A 12,805-nucleotide genomic window follows, 5' to 3' on the forward strand; every position below is an offset into this window, starting at 1 on the left:
CAAATGCGGTTGTATCGCAGAGCTTGGCTGTAGACAATGGATCGTGTGGTGTGGTCAGGGTGAAAGCTGGAGGCATGTAGGTAGGAATAGCGGTCAGTAGGTTTCCGGTATAGGGTGGTGTGTATGTGACCATCGTTTATTAGAACTGTAGTGTCCAGGAAGTGGATCTCTTGTGTGGACTGGACCAGGCTGAGGTTGATGGTGGGATGGAAATTGTTGAAATCATGGTGGAATTCCTCAAGGGCTTCTTTTCCATGGGTCCAGATGATGAAGATGTCATCAATATAGCGCAAGTAGAGTAGGGGCTTTAGGGGACGAGAGCTGAGGAAGCGTTGTTCTAAGTCAGCCATAAAAATGTTGGCATACTGTGGGGCCATGCAGGTACCCATAGCAGTGCCGCTGATTTGAAGGTATACATTGTCCCCAAATGTAAAATAGTTATGGGTAAGGACAAAGTCACAAAGTTCAGCCACCAGGTTAGCCGTGACATTATCAGATTCCTGACGGCTTGTAGTCCATCTTTGTGTGGAATGTTGGTGTAGAGGGCTTCTACATCCATTGTGGCCAGGATGGTGTTATCAGGAAGATCACCGATGGATTGTAGTTTCCTCAGGAAGTCAGTGGTGTCTCAAAGGTAGCTGGGAGTGCTGGTAGCATAGGGCCTCAGGAGGGAGTCTACATAGCCAGACAATCCTGCTGTCAGGGTGCCAATGCCTGAGATGATGGGGCGCCCAGGATTTCCAGGTTTATGGATCTTGGGTAGTAGATAGAATATCCCAGGTCGGGGTTCCAGGGCTGTGTCTGTGCGGATTTGATCTTGTGCTTTTTCAGGGAGTTTCTTGAGCAAATGCTGTAGTTTCTTTTGGTAACTCTCAGTGGGATCAGAGGGTAATGGCTTGTAGAAAGTGGTGTTGGAGAGCTGCCGAGCAGCCTCTTGTTCATATTCCGACCTATTCATGATGACAACAGCACCTCCTTTGTCAGCCTTTTTGATTATGATGTCAGAGTTGAGAGCCACACGCTCTCAAAGAAACTGCGGAACCACTTGATCAACATCCTCTACAGCAAACAGGGAAAGATTAAGAATGAGCTCTCAAAAATGGATACTCTCATAAAAAACCAACCTTCCACACAAACTTCCTCATGGCTGGACTTTACTAAAACTAGACAAGCCATTTACAACGCACACTTTGCTTCTCTACAAAAGAAAAAAGACACTAAACTTTCTAAGCTACCACATGCCACAAGGGGCCACAGCAATGGTTCCCTCAACCCACCCAGCAATATTGTTAACCTATCCAACTATACTCTTAGCCCAGCAGAAGCAGCTGTCCTATCTCGGAGCCTCTCCTTCTGCCCCTCCACCCCCACGAACATGATACAGTTCTGTGGTGACCTAGAATCCTATTTTCGACGTCTCCGACTCAAGGAATATTTCCAACACGCCTCTGAACAACATACTAATCCACAGAGACCTCTCTACCAACACTACAAAAAGAAGGATTCTAGGTGGACTCCTCCTGAAGGTCGAGACAGCAGACTGGACTTCTACATAGAGTGCTTCCGCCGACATGCACGGGCTGAAATTGTGGAAAAGCAGCATCACTTGCCCCACAACCTTAGCCGTGCAGAACACAATGCCATCCCCAACCTCAGAAACAACTCTGACATCATAATCAAAAAGGCTGACAAAGGAGGTGCTGGTCCCTTCCAGTCCTGTGATTCTATATGGTGATATTATATATTTTGTCCGATGTCATTTTTCTGTGTGAGTTCATTCAAGAGTGTAGTAATTGTCCTAGGACCAACATGGCTACTGCAACTCTGCAAACAGAGAAATTAGAAACATTCACAATGCAATGGGGGGAGGGATAGCTCAGTGGTTTGATCATTGGCCTGCTAAATGTGAGTTCAATCCTTGAGGGGGCCATTTAGGGATCTGGGGCAAAAATAAGGACGGTACTTGGTCTTGCTGTGAAGGCAGGGAACTGGACTCGATGACCTTTCAAGGTCCCTTCCAGTTCTGAGATAGGTATCTCCATATTATAATGTGGCAACAAAAGAGGCTTATGCGATACTGGGCTGCATACTCGGAGGCATTGGGTCAAAGTGTTGGAAGACAGTAGGCTCTCTCTAGCTCTGGGTAACTGCACCTAGAACATTGCTTTCCGTCCTAAGCACCATGTTACTGATGCTTGGAAGATGCTGACAAATTCAAAGCCATTTAGAGAAGAGGGGGGAAAAAATCAGGGAACTGATTTATGAGAAACTGAAAGAACTAAGTGATGTGTGTACCTTGGCTAAGAAATCACAAAGTTGGAGCATGTATCTATAGATGCATGAAGGGTGTAAACACTAAAGCAATGCATCCTGCAATATGTAGCTCATGACCAGACTGCCCACTCAGAGTCCCACAGAAGTCACTGGAGCTCTGTCTAGGCACAGCAGTCTTTGGGCTTGCTAGATGACATAGGATCATGACCCAAGTATATAAAGAAATTATTTAGGAACATGTTGACATGTAATTAGTTATAATAGGATGAAATTAGAGGAAAGTGTAGTTGGAAATGTACACTGTCAGAGAAAACCTGACGGTCAACTGTATTACCCTGTGGAGTAATCTCACAAGGGAAGTGATGAAAGGTCCCATTGCTTAGGACTTTTAAAAGTAGACTGAGCAAACCATTAGATTGGCGTTCCCAAACTGTGGTACATTAGGTGGTTGTTCTATGCATTCATTTGGCTCAATGTTCCATACATGGAGTTGGCTGATGTGATTGCAGTGCCACTGGCTATTATCTTTGAATACTCGTGGTGATCAAGGGAGGTCCCAGACAATTGGAAAAAGGCAAATATAGTGCCCATCTTTAAAAGAGGGAAGAAGGAGAATCTGGGGAACTACAGACTGATCAGCCTCCCCATAGTCCCTGGAAAAATCATGGAGCAGGTCCTCAAGGAATCCATTTTGAAGCACTTGGAGGAGAGGAAGATGATCAGGAACAGTCAACATGGATTCACCAAGGGCAAGTCATGCCAGACCAACCTGATTGCCTTCTATGATGAGATAACTGGCTCTGTGGATAGGGGGAAAGCAGTGGACATGATGTATCTTCACTTAAGCAAAGCTTTTGATACATATTCTTGTTGGCAAGTTAAAAAACTAAGGATTGGATAAATGGACTATAAGGTGGATAGAAAGCTGGCTAGATAGTTGGGCTCAACGGGTAGTTATGAACGGCTCGATGACTAGTTGACAGCTGGTATCAAGTGGAGTGCCCCAGAGGTCAGTCCTGGGGCCAGTTTTCTTCAACATCTTCATTAATAAGCTGGATGATGGGATGGATTGCACCTTCAGCAAGTTCGTGGATGACATTAATCTGTGGGGAGAGGTAGATATGCTGGAGGGTAGGGATATGATCCAGAGTGACCTAAATAAATTGGAGGATTGGGCCAAAAGAAATCTGATGAAGTTCAACAAGGACAAGTGCAGAGTCCTGCACTTAGGACAGAAGAATCCTATGCACTGCTACAGGCTAGGGACCAATTGGCTAAGCGGCAGTTCTGCAGAAAAGGACCTGGGGCTTACAGTGGAGGTAGAAGCTGGATATGAGTCAACAATGTGCCCTTGTTGCCAAGAAGGCTAATGGCATATTGGGCTGCATTAGTAGGAGCATTCCCAGCAGATTGAGGGAAGTGATTATTCCCCTCTATTCAGCACTGGTGAGCCCACATCTGGAGTATTGCATACAGAAAGGATGTGGAAAAATTGGAGAGAGTCCAGCGGAGGGCAACAAAAATGATTAGGGGACTGGAACACATGACTTATGAGGAGAGGCTGAGGGAACTGGGCTTATTTAGTCTGCAGAAGAGAAGAGTGAGGCAGGATTTGATAGCAGCCTTCAACTACCTGAAGGGGGTTCCAAAGAGGATGAAGTTCGGCTGCTCTCAGTGGTGGCAGATGACAGAACAAGGAGCAATGGTCTCAAGTTGCAGTGCGAGAGGTCTAGGTTGGATATTAGGAAACACTATTTCACTAGGAGGGTGGTGAAGCACTGGAATGGGTTACCTAGGGAGATGGTGGAATCTCCATCCTTAGAGGTTTTTAAGGCCGGCTTGGGGTTGGTCCTGTTTTGAGCAGGGAGTTTGACTAGTTGATCTCCTGAGATCTCTTCCAACCCTAATCTTCTATGATTTCACAGTGCTTTTTTTAAGGGTATGTCTACACTACAAAATTAGGTTGAATTTATAGAAGTCGGTTTTTTAGAAATTGTTTTTATATAGTCAATTGTGTGTGTCCCCACAGAAAATGCTCTAAGTGCATTAAGTGCATTAACTCGGCGGAGTGCTTCCACAGTACCGAGGCTAGCGTCGACTTCCGGAGTGTTGCACTGTAGGTAGCTATCCCACAGTTCCCGCAGTCTCCGCCGCCCATTGGAATTCTGGGTTGAGATCCCAATGCTTGATGGGGCAAAAAACATTGTCGCGGGTGGTTCTGGGTACATGTCGTCAGGCCCTCCCTCCCTCCGTGAAAGCAATGGCAGACAATCGTTTCGCGCCTTTTTTCCTGAGTTAACTGTGCAGACGCCATACCACGGCAAGCATGGAGCCCGCTCAGCTCACTGTCACCGTATGTCTCATGGGTGCTGGCAGACGCGGTACTGCATTGCTACACAGCAGCAGCAACCCATTGCCTTGTGGCAGCAGATGGTGCAATAGGCCTGAAAACCATCCTCCTCATGTCCAAGGTGCTCCTGGCCTCTTCGGTAACGTCGGTCAGGAGCGCCTGGGCAGACATGGGTGCAGGGACTAAATTAGGAGTGACTCGACCAAGTCATTCTCTTTAGTCTTGCAGGCAGTCCTATTGCACCATCTTCTGCTGAGCAGCCAGGAGATGTGGATAGCTTGTAGTCCTACTGCACTGTCTGCTGCCAGCCAAAAATGTAAAAGATAAATGGAGTGGATCAAAACAAGAAATAAACCAGATTTGTTTTGTATTCATTTTCTCCCCCCTCCCTCCGTGAAATCAATGGCCGACAATCGTTTTGGTGAGGTCTGTCAGGGGCACCTTGAAAACTTCAATGGAGATTCAGTCCTGCCTGAAATATCAGAAGGAGGGATAGCTTAGTGGGTTGAGCATGGGCCTGCTAAACCCAGGATTTTGAGTTCAGTCCTTGAGGGGGCCATTCTATGTGACAGTTGTTTTTGTTTCTCCTTGATGTAAAGCCACCCCTTTTGTTGATTTTAATTCCCTGTAAGCCAACCCTGTAAGCCATGTCGTCAGTTGCCCCTCCCTCCGTCAGAGCAACGGTAGACAATCGTTCCACGCCTTTTTTCTATGCAGACGCCATACCACGGTAAGAATGGAGCCCGTACAGATCACTTTGGCAGTTAGGAGCACATTAAACACCACGTGCATTATCCAGCAGTATATGCAGCATCAGAGCCTGGCAAAGCGAAACCAGGTGAGTAGGCGACGTTGGTGTGGTGACGAGTGTGATGAGGACATGGACACAGACTTCTCTCAAAGCACGGGCCCTGGCAATTTGGGCATCATGGTGCTAATGGGGCAGGTTCATGCCATGGAATGCCGATTCTGGGACCGGGAAACAAGCACAGACTGGTGGGACCTCATAGTGTTGCAGGTCTGGGACGATTCCCAGTGGCTGCAAAACTTTCGCATGCATAAGGGCACTTTCATGGAACTTTGTGACTTGCTTTCCCCTGCCATGGGACGCATGAATACCAAGATGAGAGCAGCCCTCACGGTTGAGAAGCGAGTGGCAATAGCCCTGTGGAAGCTTGCAACGCCAGACAGCTACCGGTCAGTCGGGAATCAATTTGGAATGGGCAAATCTACTGTGGGGGCTGCTGTGATACAAGTAGCCCACGCAATCAAAGATCTGCTGATATCAAGGGTAGTGACCCTGGGAAACGTGCAAGTCATAGTGGATGGCTTTGCTGCAATGGGATTCCGTAACTGTGGTGGGGCCATAGACGGAACCCATATCCCTGTCTTGGCACCGGAGCACCAAGCCGCCGAGTACATAAACCGCAAGGGGTACTTTTCAATAGTGCTGCAAGCACTGGTGGATCACAAGGGACGTTTCACCAACATCAACGTGGGATGGCCGGGAAAGGTACATGACGCTCGCATCTTCAGGAACTCTGGTCTGTTTCAAAAGCTGCAGGAAGGGACTTTATTCCCAGACCAAAAAATAACAGTTGGGGATGATGAAATGCCTATAGTTATCCTTGGGGACCCAGCCTACCCCTTAATGCCATGGCTCATGAAGCCATACACAGGCAGCCTGGACAATAGTCAGGAGCTGTTCAACTACAGGCTGAGCAAGTGCAGAATGGTGGTAGAATGTGCATTTGGACGTTTAAAAGCGCGCTGGCGCAGTTTACTGACTCGGTTAGACCTCAGCGAAACCAATATTCCCACTGTTATTACTGCTTGCTGTGCGCTCCACAATATCTGTCAGAGTAAGGGGGAGACGTTTATGGCAGGGTGGGAGGTTGAGGCAAATCGCCTGGCTGCTGGTTACGCGCAGCCAGACACCAGGGCGGTTAGAGCACAGGAGGGCGTGGTGCGCATCAGAGAAGCTTTGAAAACCAGTTTCATGACTGACCAGGCTATGGTGTGAAAATTCTGTTTGTTTCTCCTTGATGAAACCCCCCGCCCCTTGGTTCACTCTACTTCCCTGTAAGCTAACCACCCTCCCCTCCTCCCTTCGATCACCACTTGCAGAGGCAATAAAGTCATTGTTGCTTCACATTCATGCATTCTTTATTAATTCATCACACAAATAGGGGGATAACTGCCAAGGTAGCCCGGGAGGGGTGGTGGAGGAGAGACGCACGGGTGGGATGGTGGAGGAGGGAAGGACAAGGCCACACAGCACTTTAAAACTTTAAAACTTATTGAATGCCAGCCTTCTGTTGCTTGGGCAATTCTCTGGGGTGGAGTGGCTGGGTGGCTGGAGGCGCTCCCCCCCCCCCAAGTTCTTGGGCGTCTGGGTGAGGAGGCTATGGAACTTGGGGCGGAGGGCAGTTGGTTACACAGGGGCTGTAGAGGCGGTCTGTGCTCCAGCTGCCTTTCCTGCAGCTCAACCATATGCTGAAGCATATTAGTTTGATCCTCCAGCAGCCTCAGCATTGAATCCTGCCTCCTCTCATCATGCTGCCGCCACCTTTCAGCTTCAGCACTCTCTTCAGCCCGCCACTTACTCTCTTCAGCCCGCCACCTCTCCTCCCGGTCATTTTCTTTTCTTTCCTGCACTCTGACATTGTCTGCCTCCACGCATTCGTCTGTGCTCTGTCAGTGTGGGAGGACAGCATGAGCTCAGAGAACTTTTCATCATGAGTGCGGTTTTTTCGCCTTCTAATTTTCGCTAGCCTCTGGGAAGGAGAAGATCCTGTGATCCTTGAAACACATGCAGCTGGTGGAGGAAAAAAAAGGGACATTTTATAGAAGAATGGGTACACTCTTTTTCATGGTAAACCTTGCTGTTAACATTACATGCATAGCACATGTGCTTTCGTTCCAAGGTCGCATTTTGCCTCCCCCCACCACGTGGCTAGCCCCTCCTCTCTCCCCGTGGCTAACAGCAGGGAACATTTCTGTTCAGCCACAGGCAAACAGCCCAGCAGGAACGGGCACCTCTGAATATCCCCTTAAGAAAAGCACCCTATTTCAATCAGGTGACCATGAATGATATCACTCTCCTGAGGATAACACAGAGAGATAAAGAATGGATGTTGTTTGAACACCAGCAAACATACGCCGCAATGCTTTGTTCTACAATACGCCGCAATGCTTTGTCCCACGTACGTGCTACTGGCCTGGAGTGGTAAAATGTCCTACCATAGTGGACAGAATAAGGCTGCCCTCCCCAGAAACCTTTGGCAAAGGCTTTGGGAGTACATCCAGGAGAGCCGCGAATGCCAGGGCAAATTAATCATTAAACATGCTTGCTTTTAAGCCATGTATAGTGTTTTAAAAGGTACACTCACCAGAAGTCCCTTCTCCGCCTGGCGGGTTTGGGAGGCAGCCTTGGGTGGGTTCAGGGGGTACTGTCTCCAGGTCCAGGGTGAGAAACAGTTCCTGGCTGTCGGGAAAACCGGTTTCTCCGCTTGCTTGCTGTGAGCTGTCTACAACCACCTCATCATCATCATCTTCCTCGTCCCCAAAACCTGCTTCCGTGTTGCCTCCATCTCCATTGAAGGAGTCAAACAACACGGCTGGGGTAGTGGTGGCTGAACCCCCTAAAATGGCATGCAGCTCATCATAGAAGTAGTATGTTTTGGGCTCTGACCCGGAGCGGCCGTTTGCCTCTCTGGTTTTCTGGTAGGCTTGCCTCAGCTCCTTAAGTTTCATGCGGCACTGCTTCGGGTCCCTGTTATGGCCTCTATCCTTCATGCCCTGGGAGATTTTGACAAATGTTTTGGCATTTTGAAAACTGGAACGGAGTTTTGATAGCACGGATTCCTCTCCCCATACAGCGATCAGATCCCGTACCTCCCGTTCGGTCCATGCTGGAGCTTTTTTGCTATTCTGGGACTCCATCGTGGTCACCTCTGCTGATGAGCTCTGCACTCACCTGCAGCTTGCCACGCTGGCCAAACAGGAAACTGAAATTCAAAAGTTCTCGGGCCTTTTCCTGTCTACCTGGCCAGTGCATCTGAGTTGAGAGTGCTGTCCAGAGCGGTCACAATGAAGCACTCTGGGATAGTTCCCAGAGGCCAGTACCGTCTAATTGCGTCCACAGTACCCCAAATTCGACCCGGCAAGGCCGATTTCAGCGCTAATCCCCTTGTCGGGGGTGGAGTAAGGAAATCGATTTTAAGAGCTCTTTCAGCTGAAAAAAAGGGCTTCGTCGTGTGGATGGGTGCAGGGTTAAATCGATTTAACGCTGCTAAATTCGACCTCAACTCCTAGTGTAGACCAGGGCTAAGAAGGTGAAACATGAAGCAATAAAGTTTAGAAGCTGCTGCTTAGAAAATATACTGTATGGAGCAATCCTGCAAGTGTCTGACTTGTATGATTTGGAATGATGAAACAATGCTGCAGCCTTACACAAAATGGTAGGCATATTAGAAGATCTTTATGCATACAAAAATTACAACTAATAAGTTCCAAAAAACCCCAAACCTTTATGGTTAAGCTGAAATAGTAAAAATAACTTAAGTTGCTATATCTTGTAATATAGGTGGCACAAGTAGCAATGCCTGTAGTTAAGGTTGCATGATACTTCCCATTATATAAGACTCTATTTTCAGTTGCTTATAATTTTGCCCAACGTTAAGCATTTGGCTGAAATGTTAAGCAGGAATGTTCTGTGCTGAGTGCCTCTGGCTAACTTTTTTTGCTGCAATTTAAAAAAAAATTGAACCATTTTTTATCAGTGAAAGTTGAAATTTCTTGTTTTCATTTTCTTGTTTTCCCTTCACAGATCCTAATTTTGTTCGCACGTTCCTTACTACCTACCGCTCCTTTTGTAAACCACAGGAATTGCTGAGCTTGTTGATTGAAAGGTAAACAACAAACATTTCTTTTGAAGACACTGGGGTGTTTCAGTTTAGATTACTTGCTCCTTCTCTTCTGATGATTGCCGTGCAATCATAGAATATCAGGGTTGGAAGGGACCTCAGGAGGTCATCTAGTCCAACCCCCTCTGCTCAAAGCAGGACCAATCTACAATTTTTGCCCCAGATCCCTAAATGGCCCCCTCAAGGATTGAACTCACAACCCTGGCATTTGCAGGCCAATGCTCAAACCATGTCTTTGATGTCTAAGCTTTAGACCCTGATCCTGTAAATACTTAAAGCACATTAAAATTAGGCACGTGCAGGGCTGGATTAAGACCATCCAGGGTTCTAGGTGCGCCATGACATGGGGCCACCGTGGCTTCACCTCAGCAACTCCCCCATCTTGGAGTGCCAGAGGCAGGGGGCATCATTCTTCTGCCAAACAGAGGCACTGGTCCTGTCCTGCCATTCTCTTCTTTCCCCTAGGAGCAACAGCAGGGGTTCCTTTTTTCACGGAGAGGCCAGGATAGTAATAGGGGAGCCCGATTCTTAATCCAGCACAAGGAAGGTATACGCATGGGAGGGTGGGGCCTGCTGCAATTTTTTCCATCTGCCATACATAGTCCTCTGCTAGAGTGGTGATAGTGGATCTTGGCATTAACATCTGTGTAGATGTCACACCTTTCAAGGCTGTTGTTTTAAATTGTTTGCAGACATCACCGCATAGATTACACTTGGGTCACCTTTTCAAGCTTCTCTTTGCTTGCAGCCATGTAGACTAAAAACTTGCACGGTTTTGTAAAAAATGAAAGCGGATATCTACTGCCCTCTGTTGTGTGACTCTGAGAAATGGGGCCCCAAGCACAGGTCTGTGCCTCCTTGGTACAACAGTTCCTCCACCCTCAGTGTTATGCAGTGTGCTGTGCTGTGGTTGCTTACCTCTGTCCCCGTGGTGAAGCTGTGTCTGTGAAGCTTTATTGGGATCCTTTGAAATGAAAGATGCTACATCAGTTTCACTACAATAATATAACTGCACTGTCTTTTTGGTCTGTGTTTGTACAACACCTAGCACAATGGGTCCTGGTCCATGACTGAGGGCTCCTTGGTGCTGGGGGGATACAAATAAATCATAATAGTACTGGCAGCACAATGCTTGTGCTTGAAACAGCACTGCCATTATTAACACTTATTTTCAGCCACAATTTTAAACTGAAACTTCATGCCTGTTCGTGCTGAGATGACATTTTTGAAAGTTTGATCCATTTGGCTATTTTTGAAGTACATTGCCTGTCTTCCGGGACACAAGAATTAAAAATAAAGATGGTAAAAAAACAAGGCATGTGCTTGTATTCTCCTCCTCCTCCCTTTGTCTTTTTGCGTTTCTAATATAAGCTTTTTTGGATCATGGGCCAATATGTTTGCAGTACGATAATGGTCCCATCCTGAGCAAGGCTTCTGGGCACTACCCTGCTACCAAACAACGATGATAAAAATTACTCTTATGAACTGTATAGCCCCATAAACATACGCAGGGCTTTTAAAGCTATATAGAGGATATGATCCCTACCAAAAGGAGCTTGCAGTCTAACACAGGGTATGGAACTTCTCAGGTAACACAGTGTGCAGAGAAATCAGTAGGGTGACAATAATTTAGGAGGGATTCATGGATGAAATGAAATGACCAATTAAAATGAATGATACAGCTTGACAAGACCAAAAGGGAATAGTGGAGAGAGGGAGGCTAAGAGATGAATTGAGATGTAGATGTGGATTGTATTTTGTAGGACCTTGAAGATCTTTAATTTGTTGGCTAGTGTCAGGACACAAAGGAAGGGCAATGAAATTATAAGCTTTGAAAAGATCATTACTGCATTCCTTAACTTTTCATCAGTGCACCAAAGGTGTGGCTTTTAAGATAGTCTTGAAGTAAATCATACCTGGAATTAGAGCAGCATATACCCACTCATGCGTTGCTCAGGAGTTTTCACTGTACTTAAACCATTTTAATTATGTTTTTACTTAATTGATTTTATTTAAAAAGGTTTTGTTCAATAACCAGCTTTGTGCTTTTGTTCATAGGTTTGAAATCCCAGAGCCTGAGCCTACTGAAGCAGATAGGTTGGCAATAGAGAAGGGAGAGCAGCCAATCAGCGCAGACCTGAAAAGATTTCGCAAGGAATATGTCCAGCCAGTACAACTCAGGTTTGGGTGCCTTTATATTTCCTGCATTAGATCCAAATTTTAGTTCAGTGTGTGTGTCCTGTTTCTGACGACACAATTTACGGTGAAGAGTGGTATCAAGTGTTAAGTTGTTAGTGTGGCGAGGCTATGGACAATGATAATCCAAAGACACGTTATGATTTAGTCATTTAGGGTTTTGTTGGTTGTTACAATCTTATGTCTGTTCCATGCTGTTCACACCTGAAAACTGAACACCCTACAGAAAGCCTGTTGCTCATTGTGTTAAAGTGGGTGCAGGTGAGGTATGTGCAATTAAAATTACTCCTCTTCTATTGAATGACTGTTCTTATAGGTTATAACCACAAAGGCCGCCTAAGCTGGTAATCCTCTTTCCTTTCATTCTTCAGTTCCATTGTTTTTTTTCACTCCCTGTTCCAGCCCAGTTGATGTATTTGTACACAGGTAGCTTCTCATAGCTGCGCAGTTCTCTGCAGCACTATTGATCACCGTAACTGGCCTGAGAAGAATTGGTTTCCCTCTGAAGTCTAATCTGTAGGAATGTTTACGGTAATACTTCAGAGAGAAATTGCTGTTTCTCCATTAGTACTTCCAGTCACTCAAGTGCTGTGGAGTCTGCCAGGCTATTTAACAATAATAAATTGAATTGAGAGCTACTTTAAGGCTCTTAATTCAGCCTTTTAAGGTTAACACTTTAAAGAACTAAAGCTGCATTTAAGATTTATCCTGTTGGTGAATGCCTTGTTCATCTTGCCCCTCTGGTGATAAGCAGCTTACCAATGTACACCCTGATTAGGCATAGTGCTTTTAGAGTGTGGATCCCTAACTTTGTTTGCTATTAAAATAACCTTTTTACATTTGTTTGTCAAGAGTTCATGCAATTTATTTTTCTACTTTGATAAATCATTTGTAATAGAAAATGAAATAGAGTGGGAAATTTATAAGCAGTTTCTTGCTACTGACTTCTGTAAAATCATTTTTGTGACTTATTGCTTTCTTTTATGGCTTGATGAACTCTTTGGAGTCAGTTTGTTGTCCTTCTTTATGAGCCTGGATTTCTATCTGTTCAGATAGA

The 12,805-nt window shown here is 46.0% G+C and overlaps 1 protein-coding gene across 6 annotated transcripts in view; it reads left to right on the forward strand.

Annotated features, from left to right (window-relative positions):
• The window catches only part of SOS2 (SOS Ras/Rho guanine nucleotide exchange factor 2), a 106,591-nt gene that overhangs the window by 68,232 nt on the left and 25,554 nt on the right, over positions 1–12,805 (forward strand). For all 6 annotated transcript variants that reach the window (XM_037901369.2, XM_037901372.2, XM_037901373.2 and 3 more), the window contains 2 exons: positions 9,456–9,537; positions 11,611–11,733. In XM_037901369.2, coding sequence (XP_037757297.1) covers positions 9,456–9,537; positions 11,611–11,733 — 205 coding nt within the window. The remainder of the gene's footprint in view (positions 1–9,455; positions 9,538–11,610; positions 11,734–12,805) is intronic.

The sequence above is a fragment of the Chelonia mydas genome, chromosome 6 (genome assembly GCF_015237465.2).
Source record: "Chelonia mydas isolate rCheMyd1 chromosome 6, rCheMyd1.pri.v2, whole genome shotgun sequence".
NCBI lineage: Eukaryota > Metazoa > Chordata > Testudines > Cheloniidae > Chelonia > Chelonia mydas.